At 43.1% G+C, this 23,107-nt stretch overlaps 1 protein-coding gene across 11 annotated transcripts in view; it reads right to left on the bottom strand.

Annotated features, from left to right (window-relative positions):
- Nucleotides 1-23,107, bottom strand: part of JADE3 (jade family PHD finger 3) — a 68,557-nt gene that overhangs the window by 20,753 nt on the left and 24,697 nt on the right. For 9 of the 11 annotated variants that reach the window (XM_043495108.1, XM_043494974.1, XM_043495196.1 and 6 more), the window contains 2 exons: nucleotides 16,630-16,689; nucleotides 14,684-14,763 (listed from right to left, as the gene is read on the bottom strand). In XM_043495108.1, coding sequence (XP_043351043.1) covers nucleotides 14,684-14,763; nucleotides 16,630-16,678 — 129 coding nt within the window. In that variant the 5' untranslated portion in view covers nucleotides 16,679-16,689. The remainder of the gene's footprint in view (nucleotides 1-14,683; nucleotides 14,764-16,629; nucleotides 16,690-23,107) is intronic. The other 2 variants (XM_043495397.1, XM_043495439.1) reach the window with 1 other exon arrangement.

Here is a 23,107-nt window from a genome sequence, read left to right as displayed (position 1 = left end):
TCAATCAATCAGATGTAATTGTAAGGCATATAGAGGCTCTAAAGCAGGGGTAGTCAATAGGCAGACCGTGGGCCAAATCCGCACCAGACGTTTTTCAACGGACGCTGAAATATTTTTATCTATCATTACTTTCTCTGGAGTCTGGACCTTCACTAGTTTGACCAAGAAATTTGGACTGACCAAAAAAAAAAAAAAAAAGATTGACTACCCCCGCTCTAGATCACAAGGAACCCAACATTTGACCAAAGTTTCCTCGGTACACAGTTTTTTTTTTTCTTCCATAGTTACAGAAATGCTGTAACCTAGCTTTTCTTTCCGAGGTCTTACCATTGTTACACAGCCATCTATAGTTCTATCCATCAGTCACAAACCTGGTTTTTCACCTTTGACCAAGCAGTCTCTTCCAACAGTTAAAAGCTCTCGCTCAGAGAACAAAAATATGTATTGAATATTAATCACCTTACAGTTCTTTGCCACTACAAGACCTGGTGCAAGTAGGAGAATTTACTTATGAATTCAGTTACATTATTTTCAGCATTTGTCCTCAATGCTGTCACTATGCCAAACAGATTTGGCAAAGAATGGACCTCTTTCAAAAGGGAACAGTGTCTGGAAATCTAGCTTTCCTTGAGTTGTATATATTTTGGAGCAGTCTTAAAATTCCCCCTCATTGGCCAGATCTTTCGTGTAGTGATTCCAAGGAATTGCCCGAGTCATCCCAAAGGACTGCAAGTTTACCAAAAGTCCCTTTAGATCCTAAAATATGAAGTCTGTAGAAAAACAGACCTCAAAGTAACCTCTATGCATGTGTAACTTCTATGCACATTTAAGATGCAAGCTAATCTGAAGATAGTACAGTAGCTGCATGTGAGTCAAATAATTGCAGTATGGTCCTGATACAAAGCAGAGACTTTAAATACATTATATGACTATCTAGAATCCTGAAGATGAAGCTTATCAGTAAGACAGGAAGTTGGGAATGTTTATTATCGTCCAACTTATTGTGACATTTGCAGGACACAATTACTTTTAAAATATAATATAAATATTCAGGTATGTCTTAAACAAATCCAGTGTCCTCATGTAACTTTAAAAAGGCAATTTCATATAGTTATTGAAATCTATATGGAAATGGAGTACTTACAAATAAAAAGGATGTTCTCCTTATTTCTTAGGTTAAGCACATGCTGAATTCTAATTGGCTACTCAATATCCATATCCTACAACACAGCTATCAGAACTTGTCTATACAGAGCAGCAATGACACTACCGGTGTGATTTCTAAAGCACACTAACGTGTGCCATGCACTAACTGGTCTTTGTAGATCCCGCTGTTATGCATTAAAGTTCCCTAGTGTACTTTTAACGTAGTACTGTTAACAGTTTGAAACAGTACTAAGTTAAAACACGCTACAAAACTTTTAATGAGCCCCAGCAGGATCTACACGGATCAGTTAGTGTGCAACAGATGAGAGAGTGCGCTTTAGAGTCCCACCCCAGTAGTGCACATTACCCCATGATGTAGACAAGCTCTTAGTATCTAGTCCCCCTCCTCACCCATTTACCTCACACACACAAAACCAGTTACTAAGCTTCCGTAACTGTTCTTCTAGATGTGTTGCTCATGTCCATTCCAATATAGGTGTGTACTCACCCCAAGCACCGCCGCCAAAAAAGTTTTTCCCCTCAGTGGTATGTCAGGTCGGCTCTGGTGCCCCCATGGCATCAGTATGAAGGTGCCCACCGACCTGCCACCTCCCCAGTTCCTTCTTGCCAGCTAACTCTGCCAGATGGGCTGGTGGCAGGGCGGGGGGGTTGGAATGGACATGTGCACTACATCTCGAGGAACAGTTATGGCAATTTACTAACAGTTTTTAGACTTGAGTGTTTGCTCATGTCCATTCCAACGTAGGTGACTCCCAAACAGTTGCGGCGGTGGAGGGTTCTGCGTTCATTGGCATGCTGATTGTAATACCGCTCGGCCAAAACCCATGTCGTGTCTAGCATGCTGGGTGATGGCATAATGAGATTCCAAGGTATGGACTGACTACCACATTCCACTCTACAGATCATAGCATGTGAGGATACAGGAAGCGATCCACAATGAGATTCTCTGGCAGAGACTGAAAGGCCTTTCATCCTGTCTGAAATGACCACAAAAAGCTGTGTAGATTTTCAAAATGATTTAGTCCTTTCTATATAGAAGGCTAGTGCACATCTGACATCCAGCGAATGGAGTCTCTGTTCCTCTCTATTGGCATGCGACTTCGGATAGAAGACCAGAAGGAAGATATCCTGGTTACTGGATGTGGCCACAATAGAATCTTGATCTTGAAGACCGTATAAGGCAGCTCCGAGGCAAGAGCTAGGATTTCTGAGACCCTTCTGGCAGCAGTAACGGCCACTAGGAAGGCTACTTTCAAGGATAGGTAGAGCAGAGAACCACATTGTCAGTGGCTCAAATGGGGTGTCCTGTCAGCCACACCAAACACTGAGTGATCCTGGGCTGTGGCCCAGGAAGGAGCAGAACTGAAGACACTTCCTGTTGTGCCGCATCACGAACAGGTTTACGTGGGGAGTCCCCCACTTCTGGACCGGGCGTTTCACAACATCTGGACCATTTATGGTGGCTGGAGAAGGATCTGCTGAGGTGATCCGCTAGCTTGTTCTGTGACCCCCAGGAGAGAGAAGGCCTTGAGGTGGATCGAGTGGGCTATTCAGAGTTCCCACAAGCAGTGCCCTGTGCCCCCACCGCCTGTTTATATAACACACTGCTGTTGTCTGTGAGGACCGATACACACTTGCCCTCCAAGTGGTTTTGAAATGCCTGGCAGGCTAGGTGAACCGCTCTGAGCTCCCTGACAGATGCGTACCACAAGCTCCTCTGGAGACCAGAGGCCTGGAGCACCAAGGGGCCCTAAATGAGCTCCCCAGCCCATCACTGAAACATCTATGACAAGACACCCTGACTGTTAGGGTCTCAAGAAAGGGACTCCATCACACACTGCCAGTGGGTCCAGCCACCAAAGGAAAGCGATCACTGATGGGAGAAGCATGACTACTGTGTCCAAGTGGTGCCAGCCCACTGCATATACCAACGCCAACCAAGCCTGAAGAGATCTGAGCTGTCGTCTTGCATGTTGGACCACATAGATGCATGATGCCATATGGCCCAGGAGCTTTAGGCAGTGATGGGGTGGTTCCAGAGGCTTCCTGTGAATGCCCCCTTTCAGTTGGGATTGGACTTCTAGGAGGAAAACTCTGGCTTGGACTGAATCAAGGATTGCCCCAATAAATTCTATCCTTTGAACTGGGGAGAGGGTAGACTTCTGGGTATTTATTAACAGGCCTAAGTCCTGGAAAGTTGACCTCTGATCAGCTGGTCGTTGAGGTATGGGTGGACCTGAACCCCTTGTTTCCTCAGGAAGTCTGCAACGACTGCCATGCACTTTTTGAACACCCGCTGACAGGCCAAACGGAAGCACTGCAAACTGGTAGTGCACATGGTATTAGCAGGAGTGTTGTAAGGAAGACACGAGAAGTAATTCTTCTGTTCTAGTCCGTGTTGATTAAGCCTCAAACTAGAGTACCGTATCCAGTTCTGGGCACCACATTTCAGAAAAGATGTGGATAAATTGGAGAAAGTCCAGAGAAGAGCAACAAAAATGATTAAAGGTCTAGAAAACAGGACCTAACAGAGAAACCTGAAAAAATTGGTTTGGTTTAGCTGGAGAAAAAAAAAAAATAAGGGACATAACAGTTTTCAAGCACAGTAACTCCTCTCTTAACGTTGTAGTTATGTTCTTGAAAAATGCGCCTAAGTGAAACGATGTTAAGTGAATCCAATTTCCCTATAAGAATTAATGTAAATAGGGAGGGTTAGGTTCAAATTTTTTTCCCCCACAAGATAAAAGACATTATGTACTGTGGCAAGATGGCTGATTTTAGTTTGGTGGGTCCTGTGCTTTTCTTGGCGGGGAGCTCAGATGCCACCCTTTGCCCCTGCTCTTGGGTGCCGAGGACCCCGCTGCTAGCCTGGGAAGGTGGTAGAGGAGGGAAGCGGGGAAGGGGGTCTGGGTTTGCTCTTCCCTCTGAGTCCCAGCCCCTCTCAATCCCTGGGGGTTTCTTACCCTCATCCCCCTTAGGTGGGGTTACCCTTCGCCCTTAGATGCTGGGGGGAAGGGAGTCTTCCTATCCTGCTGGACAGGGTCTCCCTTACTCCAATTCTCAGGTCTTCCAAATCTCTCAATGCACCTCCAAGCTCCAGTCCTTTCTCCTCCTCCTCTGCCTGACGCAGGGGGTTTTATTAGGTTCCTAACAGGGCCTTAATTGACTGCAGGTGCTCCAATTAACTGCAGCCACCTTCCCTAGCCTACAGGGAACCACACCTTAATTAGCCTTGAGCTTCTATATCTAGCACTCTCCCACTGCTCCCTGGCCCTCCTGTATCACAGTACATATACAGAATAAGTTTAAAAACAAATAAATGTAATACTGTACTCAGTAATGATGATTGTGAAGCTTGGTTGAGGTTGTGGAGTCAGGGGGTGAATGAGGGTGGATCGTCCAGCTGCTTCTCTTGTTGTTCTTTCCAAAGTGCATGGGGGGGTGCTCAACCTCCAGCTCTGCCCAGGCCTGCCTCCACTCTACTCCTTCTCTCTAGGTCCCACCCCCACCTTGCCTCTTCCCACCCCTGCTCCACCCCCTCCCCCTGAGCACACCACATCCTCTCTGCTCTCCTCTCCCCTCTCCCCCAAGCCTCCTGAACACCGTGAAAGAGCTGATTGCTGCGGGAGGGGTTCATGGGGATGCAGGGAGGAGTTTGAGGTAATGTGGGCCCATGCCTGATAGAAGTAGGATAAACAGTCCACAAACTGGGGAATCTGGATCCATACTTCAGCCTAGTAAATTGCCCAGGCATCCCATCAAAAGGCCTGCTTGGACCCCGCCAAGTGTCTGGGGGAGCAGGAAGCAGGGATGGACGCAGATGAGGACAAGGACAGAGGGACTCTCCTAAAAGGGCAGAGGTCTCCTAAAACCCTACTCTTCCTCCTACTGTAGTCCTGCCAGGCAGGAGACAGGAAGAACCGAGCAGATGGCTGAGGGTTATAGTGCTTCCTCGAGGGAGCCAGTGTATGCAGTCTGGCTCCTGGACCTAAAACTTTCCTAAGCATAAGGGTTGAAGGCACAGGTCAGAAGAGGAAGAAAACATTTCAGAACTTCTAGAATGTGCTCTCTGTAAAAACTAGATCCTGCGTTTACTAAGCAAGAAACGCAGACAAATTGACAAAAAATGCTGTTTTACTGGGTAAACAGGAGCACTACCTTCCTACCAAAAAAACCAAAAACAAACAAGAAAATATTCAAAAGAATAGCTTCCTGTGGTCATGTCTCATTAATGGACTGCTCCTTCCAGTAGTAGGGGATTCACTGTGCTGGCAGGCACCTGTATTGAAACGATAGCGTACAAGATTATTCAGCACACAAGAGAGACTAGCACCTAGGCATTGAGGATGAAGAGAAAGCAGCAGCCACACTGGAATGTAGAAGGGTAAGAAACAAGTAGGGGGACGAGGAAGAGAACAAAGAGGCTAGGGAGGAAGAGGGGCTGAAGTCCAACTACTAGAAGCACATTCCCCTACAGAACCTTTTGTAAAATTATGCGCTTAGTGATCATTGCCACACCCAAGGACCAAAGTCTTGGTCATGGGGTTAAACCCAGCATAGCAGGTACATAACCTAGAACGTAATTTTCAGCAGAGGTTTTGCAGCTGAAACCAAGCACCAATTCATGTCCACCTCTATTCACAGCTGCCTGACTGTTGGACAATCCCTCAGGATAAGCATCAAGGTTCCTTCCTTATTTGTTACAGTGCCAACAAAGAGGCTATGGCCTTTATCTTGTGCAACCTCAGTGGCATCCAATACATTTTGAGTAAAATTGTTTGTTGCATCAAGCAAAGCCTGAGACAGAGGCATTTTAACATTAATATGCTCTGCCACCCGGATTCTTTTAAGAACTCAAATCTCCTTCCTGCACTTTCACAAAACTCTAAACCAATGGAATTTCTCTTCATTAACAAAATATACACAATGGACATGGGCCTGGGGAGTTTATGAAGTATTTCTAAGGTACCCACTAGTTCTGAGGTCTCTGGGCCAAACTGATATTTCAGAAAGTGTATTAGTTGTAACTACTGCCACTCCACTGAGGGTAGCAGGTCATAGCATTGCTTTAACATTAGGAAAGGGACAGCCCTCAACACTGACTGACTATTTGGGAAATCCAAAGGATGCCTCTGCCCAGCCAGTTCTTCCAAATTATAATTCTGTTCCCAATTTGCAACTCTGAGTTGTATCAAATAGGTGTTTTTGACAATAAGGATGAAATTGATCCCTCTTAGTTAGGATAGCCCAGATCTGTATCTCAACCACCACTGAAGGCACCTTATTTTTCTCCATTGGACAAAAAGAACTGCAGAGACCCACAGGGGAATTTGGATGCACTAATGCACATTCAGTTTCCACCCACATAGATACAAAGATGTGGTCAAATTGGTTCTACCACGTTATCTGTGACAGGATAAAAGCATAATAGTAATTATGTAGGTTTGGGAGCCCAACCCACCCGCCTCACCCCTTGCATACAGGGAATTGGAGGTCGGTTTGTTAAAAAAATAAAAACCAATAATCCTGGGTGTTGACCAGGGCCCCACAGGAAGGCTCTAATAATGCTATTAAACCTTTTTTAAATAAGATGGAAGGATTTACACGAAAGAATTATAACAGTCTCCATGTTATTCACCATCCCATTACTTATGTATCAATACTTTGTTTTTGACCACAGCTGCATCCTGAGCAGAAGTCTTCACTGAGTTACTTAAGACCAGGTTGCTTTCCTGAATTAATAAATTTAAGCTGGAACCCTGTAAAGTACACAATTTAATTTTTTTCCTTCAGTGTGCATTAATTTGCTTTTATCAACATTTAATTTAATACGCCATCACACTGCCCATTCATACACGGAACACACAAGAGGTTTGTAAGTTCTCAAGGGCATCATGCCCAACTTCTCATTCAGAGTCTGTTGTTGCAAGGTGCACAAAACCTTGCAGACAACGATCAGCAGCTTGCAAGATCAGGTCCTACGATTTCATGTGGCAGGTAATTCTCCCAATATCACTCTACATAAAAGCTTCATACGTCCAGGTTATGAAACTGGGTAACTTGCATGAAAAGAGCAAAGGTTGGTATGGCAACAAAGCATCTCAGCATATTATAGAGTCAGATATGTCCATACAAAATACTACACTAAATTTAGTGCCCTCGTGGCCAAGACAGAGTCCCCTCTGCAGGCAGCTTTGGCCAAGAAAAGGTTTGTCCAGGAATGCAGCAGGGAAACTCCTTTCCACCCAAAGGCACCTGTTCCAAACCCCCAGGAGTAAACATCACACCGGAATAGTACAAAGAATATAAGAAAGGGAAATATTTATTTACAGAGGGATGAATGAAGGGGAAAACAACAAGGGGGGTGGGGGGAGGGGGAGAGAATACAGGTAGAGCAGTAAAACAGGATTACATCCAAACACGAGGTTCCACAGTCCCAGTGGTACCACAATACGGAAGGACAGGACACTGAGCAATGTATCTACACTAAGAGTTTTGGGCAAAGTTCCAATCTGGCAGTGAATCTCGGGTACTCCTCGTCATCTCTGGTGCCAGTAAACTTTCCCCAACAAACCCCTCTGGTGCCCACTTCTGCCACTCTGAAAATCTGCATCCAATGAAGTGAGCTGTAGCTCACGAAAGCTTATGCTCTAATAAATTTGTTAGTCTCTAAGGTGCCACAAGTACTCCTTTTCTTTTTGCGAATACAGACTAACACGGCTGCTACTCTGAAACCTGAACTCTGTGTTCCTTAAAATTCCAAGGGGGAGATTTTCCCAGGAATTAAAGGAGCACAAGTCTGAGTGACTGTCAGTGGAATTCATGCTTCTAAATCCCTTAGGCACTTTTGGAAAAATCTCCCCCTTGGAAAAGCAGCATTCACTCTACTGCAACCTTAACAAAAAAGGTTACTCAAAGCAACCTCTAAAGCTAACTGGTGAAAAAAAAATGTCTTGGCCCAACAGCTACTGTATTACTTTACTATCATGAAAACAGCTAAAGTTTTAATTTATAAAACTCCAAAAGGTGGGGTTGGAAGGAGGAGAGAACACTTAAGTTTAGAAATTTGGAGACCTAGCAAACCAAGACTTTGTGTAAGAAACATGCTTCTCTCTATGGGGGACGGGAGGGGATGGGGGAGAAAGAGAGAGAGAGAGAGATCTCAAGTACTTGGGAATACTTGGTGAGAAGATGCCCAAAGAAGAAGTGAAAAAACAAATACACATCTGGTAATCCTGACTTCTGATCCTTCAGTGAGTAGCAATGTAAAAAAGATTTTAGTGGGGACCAGAAATAAAAAGTATCTAGAGAGCTATTTACAGCATTAGGACCTTTTTAGATTTTCTATATGAACTCTAGAAACTGTCTGGTTCCTGGTAAGCAGAAATCACTGGAAGGAGACCCATTCCAATTCATTAGCAGAAAAAAAATAAATCATCTTTTATCTAAAAATCTAACAGGTGCAGTTAACCTTGAATTATTGTAATTGTTTTGAAAGATGGGGGGGGGGGGAAGGATCTCCTTTTCAATCTTTATACACAAAGTGCTGACAAATATATGGTCAATTTCACTGTTTTGTTGATGATCAGCAGGACTTCCTGTCATGTACTATTTTGCAAGCTCCTTTCCAGGCCCCACAATGGCTGTTTATCCCTAGGCAGCAGGGCTGAAGCTAACAGTCAGGTAGATTTTTTCCCCCCCATGGTCCCTGACTTTATTTGGAACTAATCTACAAGATACAAACCAATCAAAAACCATTAAAGAAAACTGGCAGCAGAACGACTGTACCCAATTGGGTGAGGATTCTGGGCAACGTCAAGCAGAAACAACTAATATGTTTGTATACCAAAGGAGCCTGGGTAACAAAATGGAGGAACTAGACCTACTGGTGCAGTAAGTAAAATCAGATATTACAGGAACAATAATAGTCATTACTGGAGTAATGAAAGGAACGTGTTGTTCAGGAAAGAGAAATAAAGAGGTAAAGGTGGTGGAGTAGCACTGTATATTAATGACGACGTAGACTAAAGAAATTAGAAGTGATGGAATGGATAAAACAGTCCATCAAGGGTCAAGATCACTTAGGGGAAGAAAGCTCCCACGTTCTCCCATGGGATAGTGCTGGGGGTTTGTAGTATACCCCAGGATCCAATTTGAATATTTTTTAAATAATATTTTTAAATAATAAATACTACTGGAAATTGTGTGATTATGGGAAAACAGCTTCCTAGATACAGATTAGAGGACAAGTGCTACTAATAGTAGGACCCAGATTTTCCTGGATGTGGTAAGTGGACAGATTTCTTCACCAAAGAGTTGCTGAACCAACAAGAGATGATGCCATTTTACATTTGGCATTGGTGAGTAGTGAGGAACTCAGAAAAGCTGCTTGTAAGAGACAACCTTGGTTCGAGTGATCATGAGCTAATTCAGTTTAAACTAAATGGAAGGATAAACAAAAATAGATGTGTAACTAGGGGCCTTGATTTCAAAAGGGCAACCTTTAAAAAAAAATTAAGGATATTAGTTAGGGAAGTGGACTGGCCTGAAGAATGCAAGGATCTGAATGTGGAGGGGGCTGGCAATTACTTCCAGTCAAAATTGCAGAAACTATCTGAAGCCTGCATCCCAAGCAAGGGGAAAAAAAATTGGTAGAGAAAGGTTGCAGACCAAGCTAGATGAGCAAGCAACTCAAACAGATCAAAGAGAAAGCCTACAAGGAAAGCCATCTCTTGCAGGTCAGAAAATGCAGGGAAAAAGTGAGAACTGTCAAAACCCAAGCAGAGCTGGACCTTGCAAAGGCGATTAGAACTAATAGTAACAGGTTCTATAGCCACATAAATAGAAAGAAGTTGGACTACTAAACACTGAGGATGGGGTGGAATTGAAAGATAATCTAGACATGCCCCAACACCTAAACAAATACTTGGCCTCAGTTTTTAACAAGGAAAATAAGGATCTTATAGTGGCAGGGTGGCTAATGGAAATGAAGATAATGAAGTAGAAATTGCCACATCTGAGGTGGATGTCAAATTTACATCTTAATGGGACTAAATCGCGGGGCCCAGATAATCTCCATCCAAAAATATTAAAGGAACGGGCACATGAAATTGCAAGCCCAATAGCAAGGATTTCTAATGAATCTGTAAACTTGGGGGCTGTACCCTGTGACTGGAGAATTGCTAATACAGTCCGTATTTTCAAGAATGGAAGGAAGTGATGTGGGAAACTACATGCCTATTAGTTTGATCTTAATTGCATGCAAGGTCTTGGAACAAATTTTGAAAGAGAAAATAGTTAAGGACATAGAGGTTAATGGTAATTGGGACAAAATGCAATATGGTTTTACAAAAGGTAGGCCCTGCCAGACCAACCTGCTCTCCTTTGAGGAGGAGGAGACAACAACAGGTCATACTGAAAGGTAAAGGCTGGAGAGAGATTAATATTGGAATTCTTCAGGGATCAGTCTTGGGACCTGTCTTATTTAAATATGTTTATTAATGACTTGGCACAAGAAGTGGGAGTGTTTTAATGAAATTTGCAGATGACACGAAGTTGAGAGGTATTGCCAATACTGAGGATATATCATACAAGATTTGGATGAGTTTGTAAACTGGAGCAATAAAAATGGGATGAAATTTAACAGTGCAAAGTCATGCACTCGGGGACTAACAAGAATTTTTACTATAATCTGGGGATTTATCAATTGGAAGTGACAGAGAGGAGAAAGACCTTGGTATATTTGTTGAATACGGGATGACCGAGCTGCCAGTGCAATGCGGCCGTGAAAAAGGCTAATGCAGTCCTAGGATACATGAGGCAAGGCATATCCTGTAGAGACAGGGAAGTGTTAGTATCATTATACAAGGCACTGGTGAGACCTCATCTGGAATATTGTGCGCAATTCTGGTCTCCCATGTTTAAGAAAGATGAACTCAAACTGGAACAGGTGCAGAGAAGAGCTATTAGGATGATCAGAGGAACGGAAAACCTACCTTATGAGAAGAGACTCCAAGAGCTTGGTTTGTTTAGCCTAACCAAACGAAGGCAGAGGGGAGATATGACTGCTCTCTATAAATACATCAGAGGGTAAATAAGTCCTCTCCCCCCCTGGTATTTAAGTGAAGTGCCAATGTTGACACAAGAAAAAAAATTTAATATAAACTGGTTATTGATAAGTTTAGGCTTGAAATTAGATGACAGTTTCTAACAAGGAGTGAAGTTCTTCAACAGCCTTCAAAGGTGAATAGCGAGGGGGAGGGGGGGATAAATAAATAAATAAATAAAATATAAAACTGTCTTGAAGACTGAGCTTGATAAGTTTATGGTATGATAAGATTGTCTACAGTGGCATGCAGCCAATCTGCAAAAGCTAGTAGCAAATATGTCCAATGGCTGGTGATGGGACACAGCTCTGAGTTACTACAGGTCTAACTGATTGCCATATTCGGGGTCAGGAAGAAATTTTCCCCTGGGTCAGATTGGTAGAGACCCTGGGGGTTTTTCGCCTTCCTCTGCAGCATGAGTCACTCACAGCTTTAAACTAATGTAAATGGCAGATTCTCTGTAACGTGAAGTCTTTAAATCATGATTGGAAGACTTCAGTAACTCAGCCAGCAGTTAGGGGTCTATTTCAGGCGTGAGTGGGTGAGGTTCTGTGGCCTACATTGTTCAGGAGGTCAGACTATATGATCATGATGGTTCCTTCTGGCCTTAAAGTCGATGAAACAACTGAAAGTCACATGCATACAGAGAAAGGGGTAAAGGGTTGAGATTGGACCCAAGCAGTTTAGTAATGTTAGTAAGAAGTAAGAAGGGTTTAAAAAAGAAATTAAAAATCAGGACATTCTTCTACAAGGAAATTGTATTTTTTGACATTGAGATTTTTTTAAATTTTTTTTTTTAAATCAAGTTACAAGTGCATTGTACCAAGAAAGCAGGATTTCAAGTACTATTAGAATAGTTGGTCTGATGAAGTTCAAATACACTTAATTCTTTTTCATCAGAGTACACTCTAATTTCATTGAAAAAGGAGATCGATACTTGGAAGATGGTTTGGTTTGCCAGTAAGACTGAGTGCATGTTTTGGGGCTCGTACTCACAGTTAAGAGACAGAAAACGTAACGTGTAAAGGAAACTAAAGTATGAGAGACGCATGCCTAATTTTATCTTCCAATAGCTATTACATACAGCTATACATTTGATGAGTCTTCATATTTGTTGTTGTTCATATGTACATGCGTATAAAGACGGGTGGAAAGGAGTTGAAGCAAAAATAGCAGATAGGAGAGTCCCTCTGCAGGCAGCCATGGGAGAGCCACAGCTTAAGGAACATGGGGATTTGGGTGGGAAGAGCATGCCTGGGTAAAGGGATGAGGCTACAGAATATTTAAAATAGTGGCGGACATTAATATTCTCATTCATTGCAGTTCATATTAGCCTTTCTGGTAAGAAGGCTGAATTACTGTATAGAGAAAATCCTCAAGAAGATTTCGGTAGTTAAAACTAGAATCTAAGCATATTATTGAAGAGTGCAATTTCATAAGGAAATTTACCCAAAAAAAAAAAAAAACGACGGTAGACTTTCTTGGCAGTGCAAATGACAGGCCACTACATATACCGTTGATCAATCTTCCCCCATGCTTCAGAACACTTGTTCAGTTTCTTTTAAAACATATACTAACATTAGGGAACTTAATTAACACTTGCTAAAACTAAACTTGGAGAACAAGACACACATTTTAGACACTGCCCTTTCCCACCAAACCAAATGCATTAAGCCAGTAAGCAGCATTTAATTAAGAGACTTCCACCTGCTCTTGAATTCTCACAAGGACAGGCAAACTTGTCCTTCACAAAATGTGGTCAGCATTTCATTGTGCGCGCTCCTGCGCAAATAGAGGAATATTGCTGCATACATTTTCCTGGATGAACCCAATCTAGCTACTTATACAACTCCCATCACAGCAGGTGGCTAAAAAGCCTATCATTTTGTACAGCATACATTGTTACCTTGAGCCATGAATCTCTGGTTTAAATTCTAAACCACCAAAACATTTTCCCCATGCTGTCAGTTCACACTTCCCTCAGCTATCAATAGTCACACTGGCACACATGGGCATTTGTGGTTTTTCAGGGCGGGTTTTGGGAAGGGATTAAGGGGAGTGGAGGTGGCACAAGACTGGCAACAAGTGATTAGAAAAAAATAGTTCCCTCAGGGAATGATGAGTTTACTTCTGCCCCTAAGAAAGAATGTCAGACTTCATAATGCTTCCAAACAAGAAAGCGGACAATTAGGGGCTAAGCCCCACATATAAAATGGTAGAGCTGTCACAGTAAATACTTGTAGGATGACTGTTATACTACATCATCACTTGTGGGCTAGTGTGCCTGAAGCTGCTCTAGCCTCTGGCAATCACTGTAGCCTGGTCCTCCAGCATGTAGACCTCAGGTGACAGAGTGACCAGATGTCTTGATATTATCAGGACCATCCGGATATTAGAGTCTTTGTTGTATAAGGAACCTATTACTCCCTCCTCCATCCCGATCTTTCACACTTGCTATCTGGTCATGCTACGTAACAGAGGGAGAAAGCAGAGACCAGGGAATACAGGCTTCTATGGTGTCGATTCTCTTCAGTATGCTCCTGCTTCTCCAGGTCCAATCATTGTTCGAAAGTGGAGATTTGAGTTAGGGAATAGAATCCTGATCCAGACAGGAGAGGGAAGAGCTGTGTGTCTAAAGATGGATTTTCTCACCTGCAGAGGCTGGGTACATGTGTGTGCAATGGGGTGGGGTATGTCCTGATAAGGGGGAAGTAGGATGAGAGGTTAAGAAAGTGGACATGTACTCAGTCCATAAACATAGATGTTCGATATTCCTGAGGTGGTGAGAGATGGGCTGGAGGGAGCTGAGCTGTCTTAGGGAGGTTCTCAACCAGCAGGGGGACGGTTGACATGGTCAAGCACAGGGGAGTGGAACCAATTAATTAGTGACAGGCATGTAGAAAGGGTGAAGCAGCAAGGGGATATGGCAGAGTTAAGAGCTAGATTTGAAGGGCTGAGGCTGGAATTAAGAAAACAGTAAGGTAAATACAGTCCTTTCCTATCCTGCCCTTTGAAGTGTCCCCATGTTTCATTCTGAAGAGGGCACTCCTGCCCCTTAACAGTCAGCCTTATACCCCCCCCCAAAAAAAAAAAAAAAAAAAAAAAAAACAAACACCTCACCACAAAGTCTGTATTTCACTTTCAAAATAGGATCAGCCTTCAAGGGAGAAGATCATGTGGGTCTCTGCAGCCCCACCAGTCATTTTGGGCCCCAACCACCACTACTTCCATACTACTATCCAGACATCCTGTTTGTGGACTGGGAGCATGCAGTATCATTTGAGAGATTTTACGGTTAACACGATCACCCCTCTCCCCCCCAACCCATAGTTCAAAGCTTAGAGACAAAAAAAATATACATTACAAACTAATCAGATTACCATAATCTAAACTTTAACCATTGTTCTCACCTCAGCAGGTTTCTTTTGTTCATTTGGAGTTTTTGATTTGCTCCTGTATTTGGAACAAGAGGAAAAGGAAGTGGAAGGACCTATTTAAAAAAAAAATATATATATACACAAGAGTTTAGTTGTAACCCACCGAATTTCACATAATTCCTCAATTTATTACAAGGCCCGGTAGACTTGAATCATCTTTCTGGGTCAGCTGTACCCAAACAGGAACTTTCATGAAGTCTGTAGGCCCGACCACAGTCTCTTCTCAATATGTGTAGTTTCAGAAAGAATATGTGAAACCATGATCAGAATATTCCCTGATACACACCAGGTGAGAGCAGAGAGGACATGGATTATGAAGATTCCATTCCTTTCCACAAGCAATGTTCCCTCTAATTTTTTTAGATCCATGGGCGGAATCAATTTTGTTATGTGTACCAATATGGAGGTGATGTGTGGTGGGGGTGTGGCCGATGGGTCTGGAGTGTGTGAGGGGGGTTCAGGGCTAGGGTGCAGAGGGTAAGGGCACTGTCGGGGGGTGCGGGCTCCTGGGTGTGGCTGGGGATGAGGGGATTGAGGTACAAGAGGGGCTCAGGGATAGGGCAGAGGGTTGAGGCTGGGATGTGGACTCTGGGGTAGGGCAGGGGCAGAGGGTTGTGATGCGGGGTCTGGGGTGGGACCAGAGATGAGGGGTTTGGGGTACAGGCTGCCCCAGGGCTGCAGTGGGGAGAGGACTCCACCCAGCCATCTCTCGCTGCAGCAGCAGCAGGAGCTGCTCATGGCTGGGGAAGGGGCAACTCTCCTCTCCCCAGCAGCTCTGCCAGGGCCAGGCCACGGAAGGGGCGCCTCTTCCCACCTGCATGGCCCTTGATAGCCTGCTGCGTAGCAACACAGCTTACAAGGAACTTAGCTTTCCACCCAATGCAGGCAATATTGGAGGGAGTAAGAGTACAGGAGGACTGAGGGAGACTAGAGAATCAAGATGGTGTTAAACTGAAGTGCAGAGATGCACAAAAATCACTGTCACTGCACTGCCAAGTTTTTAAGAAGATACTGGTCAATATGTGATGCAATATATTGCGTTTGTGCGACTCAAATGCAACAATAGATTTATGTAATGCTTAACAAAAGCAGATCAGTCACTGCCCTGAAGAATTTACACAATTTGATCCAGGGCCTCTAGACCCACAACTCAGTATTTCAGTATCTTGAAGGGAATGACAAAAATATAAACCAAAAGTGTGCCAAGAAAATTAAGACAAAGTTTAAGACATTTGGTAGATATCTTTTCCATTTAGATCTCAACCCTCAAGCTGATCTGTATGGGTAGAATCCTGAACCCCTGTGGAGCCCAACTGCCATTTATATAAATGCTAAAAACGATGTCCCATTCATCTCTAGGCACACTTAAAATGAGCGTAAAAAAACCCACACATCCTAAGTGAAGTGTTTTCAGATACCCAACTACACATACCTTCTCCCACAAACAGTTCTCTACCCCTACAATTAAAATTTTTCCACTGAGGCTCTGCACAGGCTAGACCAATCATTCACATGGATCAGCTTACAGAATTTGGGCCTCATCTCTCTCTCTCTCCCTCCCTCTTTCCCCCCCCCCCCAAATATATACATTTCTGACTACACCCAATTTTCCTCGAGAGCGCATGCTCTCCTACATTATGGAATTTTCTCTGAAAGTACACATGTTCAAATTCTGCACAAGATTCAAAATGGTCTTCCTGAAATCATCAAGTTTTGTAATTTCATCTCTGATAGATTTCAGTATTTTGAATTTTGGAGAAAGCAAAAAAGGAAAGGAAATCAAACTTTTACTTTTTGTTTTGTTGTTTTTTTGTTTTGTTTTTTAAAAAACCAAAAAGTAAAAACAGTTTGCTCTCAAGCCACAGGAGGAAACCACAAGAGGGCGATAGACCAAGGGAAGATTAATGCATACTACTTACTCTCATTGTCTGAACTGTCACTGGTGCTTAGATGCCTGTGGCGTTTCATCCTGACGCATCCTAAAGACAGAAAGAAAGTTGATACCATCCATTCTACCAGGCAATCAAAGGACTTGCTTACACACTTCCCTGCAATTTGGACTATCGGGGTGTGAATAGAGCACATACCAAGCTGCTGCACTATAACTTCTCCATGTGATGCTGTGGGCACAAACTAAGAAGTTCTTAATTTGCCTCAATTAATCCTGTTTCAAAAATGATTACATTAATGAAAAATAGCAACCTTTTAGTTCACATCTGCAACATTCACACAGAGGAGTTACCATGCAACACTTCTGGATTACTCCAAACTGTGGGGCAGTGTAGACATGTCTAAAGTCTCTGTGGATCCTGCTGGTTCACAGCAGGCTAGTCACACACAAAGCAGGATTTCTCTGAAGAGTTTTCTCAAGTATGTAAATACCTGGTCATCTAGCAATAGTTAATCACAAACAAAATGTAGTGGCCAGACATACACAGCTCTATTTATGAGATTTAATATCCTCAGGAGTTAATCACAAACAAAATGTCTCCTTTAAAAACTTTTTTTTTTTTAAAAAAGAAGTTCAACCCGCTCAATAGTGGTTGCTTTCTATAAACCATCTGCTCAGCTAAAGGAAGAGTTGCCATGGTGGCAGTTGCTAGTGGAGTGGGCAGAAGCACAGAAATAAGATGGCAATAGAATAAGACAGGGAGATAAGTGAAAAAAGAAGAAAAAAAAAAGAAGAGGGTTGTGTGAACACGTAAGGATATATTTTAAATTGAGGGTATTCAGACAACACTGAAGAATAGTAATTTAAATAGTTAGACCAGAGCTTTATTTAAAAGAAAAAGTTTAGATACCAAAAGTGCCCTTTCAAGAGTCTGAAAAGTGACAGTGTCAATAACAATTCTATGACTGCATCATTGGTTTCATAAGCCAACATTTTTTAGGTCGCTATTTTTAAAAAGTTAAGACAAGCAGAGAGGAAGGAAAATTTGAGCCAAAAGAAAAAAAGAATCATTTAAAGTATCTGATATGCCAATCCAAAAGTGTCAGCATAAATCCAAATACATTTTTACAGGTCTATGTGCCCCAGTGACAGTGTAATAAAAATTGACAGTTGACTAAAGTGATAGCCTGTTTAGATGTCCAAGATCCCTTAATTTTGTGAGAAGGCTATCTGCACCTCTGTATCCCAATTCCTCACCATGCTTTACTGAAGGGCAGCAGCACCATATTAAAGCGTTTGCTGTACCAGAATTGCTTGTCCATATCGTAAGCTTACTTTATTAGATGAAAACTTCATTCCTATAAAAACTGCTAAAAAAAAGAAAAAAAAAAAAAGAGACTAGCATATTTTGTATTAAACAAATATCAATGGTTCTTGAGATTACCCAAAGCCCATGGGATACTGGAAATCCTGTTTACAGGGAGCCTTTCAGAAGGCTTTGAATTTCAGTGGAATGGTTAAATTACTCAAAATCTCCACTGGTTTTCAGTTTAAGGGCTTTGTAGCGAAAGGGGTGCAGCCTCCTTCCAAGTATGACAGGCGGAGATGGCCACTTATACCCTGGTGGGTGAAGCCATGCCCGCACCACCGGAATAAGGAGGGTGGTACAGGAAGTATAAAAGGCTGACCCTGCAGCTCAGTCGGGCTGGAGCTGCCAAAGGAGTCAGATGCTTCTGCCCTACTGCTGGAGTGGGATGCCAAGGAGAACCTCTGCTGTCCCAAGGACTTGTGTGAGCTTCCAGAGTGCCCCACAACTCTAGACATCAAGATGCTGCTGGGACTACCATTAGCGGTGTATCCAGGAAGACAGAGGACAACCCTTAGATGCAGGTACACCCCAAAGGGAGGGGAGGAAGTAGCCCAGGGACAGCTGACAGTAGTCCAGCTGCAGTGCTGCCTGAAGACAGGTCAGCGTGTTGTGGCTGGATTCCCCACTGACCCAGTAGCAAACACCCCGCTATTATTCGGGCCCTGGGCTGGAAGCCGGGTGGGCCTGGGTCCTCCTACCACCCTACCTTAGGCCAGAGGCCTGTGTTAGTCTGTCCACCAGAGCTAGGATGCTAGTTTAATTGCTCTGCCCAGCCCGCAGGCCAGAACCTTAGACTGCTTGGTGTCTGCCCTGCCTGAGACTAGACTATTCATTGGTCTGCCAGAGCCCTAGACTATTTGGAGCTCCCCCTTGCCTAAGGGCTTGAGCCCCAGAGCCTGATGACTTTTCAGCCCCTCTCAGAGGGCCTGGACACCCAAGACTGCTAATTTCCCATTGTTCCAGACGTAGCGGAATGAGACAACACGGGGGAATTGACTCCCTCCGAGATAGACAGGGAGGGACTGCCAGGCATTTTTACAGTCTTGAATTTACAGAATATAATCTTAATAGCAAATATATATTTAAAGAATACCTTTGATGTCCTTCCTCTAGAGAGAGAGATTTATACACAGAGAACTTGAGGGGAAAAACACTGCATTATTAAAGTTAAGACTTCAAAATTCTTTGTGCGAGGACACCTACTCACTGAAGTCTTCCTTGGCTGAGGTGGCATTTGTGTAAGTTTGTGCAAGAGACAGTGTTGCCAAGTTTGTTTTAATACACGCTAAAGTAAAACAGCTGCTAACAAGGTTAATGTAATGTGTACAATGGGTAATATAATCCTAAAAAAAACTGAATTATGAACTGAACTATACAAGAAAAGGAAACAACCCCCACATCTATGGCTATTTTAGTCTTAACTTGGCCCTTACTATGCAAGATTCATCTGAAGCTAATAACTCAAATAGTGACTTCCCACACTGAAGCAGCTTTGTAGAAACAAAGCAGCCACACCCCAGCCAAAGCTTATGTCCCAACAGGAGAGCTTCCTCACATTTTCCAGCTATGCAGAATTTCAACTACACATAGAAACTAAGCATAGAGTGGGCTAGCATCAGACCAATGAACAGTTATGTGAATCCTTTTAGGCATGAGACTCTCAAGAACTCAAAAAAAAAAAAAGTGTCAGAGTTGGAGGAGTTCCAGTTTAAATAAGTTTCTGGGGCAGTGTGTGTGTCGCGGTATTAGTCTTAGGCCTCGTCTACATTGCCACTTCACAGAGCTGCAACTTTCTTGCTCGGGGCGGGAAAAAACACTCCCCTGAGCGCTGCAAGTTTCAGTGCTGTAACATGGCAGCAGAGACAGCACTCCCGCACTTGTAGCTACTCCCCTCATGGAAGTGCCGCAACTACACAGCTACATTAAAGCGCTGCCGCAGCAGCGAAGACATTCCCTTAGGGTTAGCTGTTGGCGATGTGATAGCGGCTGATGAAGATTACCTTGGTCTTCCCCAAGACTGGGGTTTAAGGTTTGACCAACAAAGCCCTAAATGGCTTGGCGCTCACCTGCCTAAGAGCTCACGTGTCACCTCATGCCATGCTGTAGCAGACAAAAATCACCAGAGATGTTCAAGCTGAAGTCCCCTCAGCATAAAAGGGCTCTCTCTACAACGGGGTACTCTCCTGGCTTTGAAGCTTGCTCCCCCTTGGTTTGAAATAGCTCTAATCTGTTGACTTTCTGGATATGTTGCAAAGGGGGGACACTGCTGGAAGGCTAATTCTTGGGTGTGCATAGGGTATTATTCCTCATTTGCCTTTTAATAGATGGTTTGAGTGGTTGCTGCTGGTTTTGTTTTTATATTCAGTTGAGCTTTTTAAACAATTGCTAAAAGGTGCTGAAAATCTGGGATGAGTTACAAATCTACAGTTACACAGTGACAGAACTGCCTTGTTAGGCGCTATGAACTCAGCTGTTTAAAGAGTGCAACAAACATTTGCCTGAAGGGGTTAAACATAGAAATACAACACAAAGCCTAGATTGGCGAGTCTGCATTTGGCAAAGATAGTTGGTAGATAGGAGACGCCAAATTTAATTATGGCTTATACACAGAGATATGAGCTGGAATGGCAAATGTAATAGCTACTTTCATTTACAGATATAGAGAAAGGAAAGAAAGCAGCTAAGCTCTAAAGTGCTTAGCACAACTATGAAAACAATTCCATAGTTAAAATGGGTTATTTTTTTAACCTATTAATTAGGTTTCTTGGAGCTTTCTTACAATAGCTCAGACAGTGGATTTACACCTCTGTTCCAGCCTGTAGAGGGGAACCAGAAGGCTAATGGTGTTATAGAAGAGTAAGCTTTCATCCCAAAAATGTGGTGGTCTCATCTTGCCAACTAAGTCTCCTGGATACTATCCTTAGGCCACCAGGAAAAGGGTGCCAGAGTCACACACTCTTTAGGATTCAATTAAGTATGGTTCTCGAGATCTAAAAATAAGTAACTTCTGGGGGGCAGGCTGGGAGAACAGCTTAGCCACTTCCCCATCTACATAGAAAACAAAAAGGGTCCCTCCAACAAACAAAGAAAACAAAAAACAAAACAAAAAACAAAGACACACCACCACAACATACACGCTGCAGCTCTCCTCAAAATACAGCTGCCAAGAACCTTGTCTTTAGAGTAAGGAACCAAATGAAAACCCAAGTTTCAAATGGCTGATTTGATAAATCATTCAACTAAAATTCCATGAACAAAGCACAATGGGTCAGCAGATCTAAAAAGAAACCCAGAAAACCCAATGCTTCCCAATCCCCTTGAAAAGAAACTGAGTCAGGCCCTTTACTACTGAATACCTCCTTCTCAGATTCAAGGAAATTAACTCAACCCCTTTGCAAGGCCCTCTTGAAAGAGACAGTTCATTCATACCTGAATAGGACAATGCATTAGAGGTTTTCCTCTCTAGACTAGCCCACAAATGTCCTTTGAATAGGTACACTGCAATAGTTTCACATGCAAATAGCAACTCAATAAAGTTCTCTTTCTCAAATGTCATACCATGAACACAGGTAAAGCAAGGTGCTAAGCAAGCATTAGACCATGTGCAAAGACAGGAAAGAGAGACTGACTAAACCCTCTTCATCACAGACCATACATCCTTGGAGCACACTGGTGCTCCAATGAATTTCTCAGCCTTGCAGGATATCATGTTATTACCATCCAGTGTATGTTTAGAGTAGGAGGGGAGAGGGTTGTGGGAAACCCCCACTCCCAAGTTTTTAAAACATCCCTCCTCAGGAGAGATCCATGGAGTAGTCTTGTAAAGACCACCAGCTCAGAAACAAAAATGACTGAACGGTACTGTGAAAGTATACACATAGAAATAGTTCAGGCAAGATGTTATAACATCAAGAAAATGGGAAGACTGCTATGCTAAGACCCACGCTGTAGAAGAGGCTGAAATATGTTCCCAGCTTTTCACCACTCTGGCGCCAGATAGAAATACCTTGTCTATTTGGATACATTAATAAATCCAACAAGGAAGGAATCAAGATGATCATTTTGCAGGTAACTATACTCACTGCCTTCAAAGTACACACCCAGACACTTGCTATTGCTAACATGGCTTCTAATTCAGAGTGAGTGTGAATCAGTCAATCAACATGGAGATGTGGCCCTGAATTTACAGCCTTCCATTACTCCAGCCACTGCCCATTTCTGTTAATAAGAAAAATAGCCAAAGAGAAAAAAAGATCTGAATTCCAGAGAGTAGTTATGGGCCACCACATCTAGTCTATAGTAAATGCAGTTCCTCCACCCCAAGTCACCCCACTGGGCTGTCAATTCTGTTGAAGCAATCTACACTAAAGGTAGAATGTACTTTCCATAGAGTCTGTTATGGACACTTGGCCTTCTTGCAGGATATCAGCCCAGCTTTATAAGTTTCTACCAAAGGAGAAATCTTAACATTTGACATTCTGAATGACAAAAAGTTTCCAGAACAGACAAGTAGAAGAGGATTTCCTATCATAGGCACCCCATTTCTCATCGGTCATCTCCTGGAGAGATTTATGTACTTTGAGAACTTTGCTTAGCTTCTCAGTGCTAGCAAAGATCAGATCTGCCCATGGAGATCCTCAGCCTTCAGTACACAGTGGATATTGTTTTACTTGGTTTCAGAGTAGCAGCCGTGTTAGTCTTTATTCGCAAAAAGAAGGAGAAGGACTTGTGGCACCTTAGAGACTAACAAATTTGAGCATAAGCTTTCGTAAGCTACAGCTCACACTGACTTATTTCAAGAATGCAAAATTCAGGGAAGTTTTATCTTCATCATTCCCAGATTCCATCAGGGGTATTACAGGCTGTAAAAACTGTAAGACAATACTTCCCAAGGCCTGTGGTAAGCAATTCTATGTGCCCACTATAGTCTTCACAACACCTGAAAGGACTTGTTTTTATTAAGCCTGAGTAGAGGCTATTGCTTTCCAGAACATCTATGCAAGAACTGCCATCACTCATCAGGCCCAGATCGTCATTGGTAGGGAGCAATTGAGCTTGGAAAGGAGACAGCTGCTAAACAGTAATCCTCATGGATCCCCCACCATGGGAAGCTATTTGGAGTCAATTTAAGCCCTCA

This window comes from Dermochelys coriacea, chromosome 1, assembly GCF_009764565.3.
Source record: "Dermochelys coriacea isolate rDerCor1 chromosome 1, rDerCor1.pri.v4, whole genome shotgun sequence".
NCBI classification, from domain to species: Eukaryota; Metazoa; Chordata; order Testudines; family Dermochelyidae; genus Dermochelys; species Dermochelys coriacea.
Note: the sequence above shows the minus strand (reverse complement) of the source record. Positions and strands in the feature narration are given on the sequence as shown.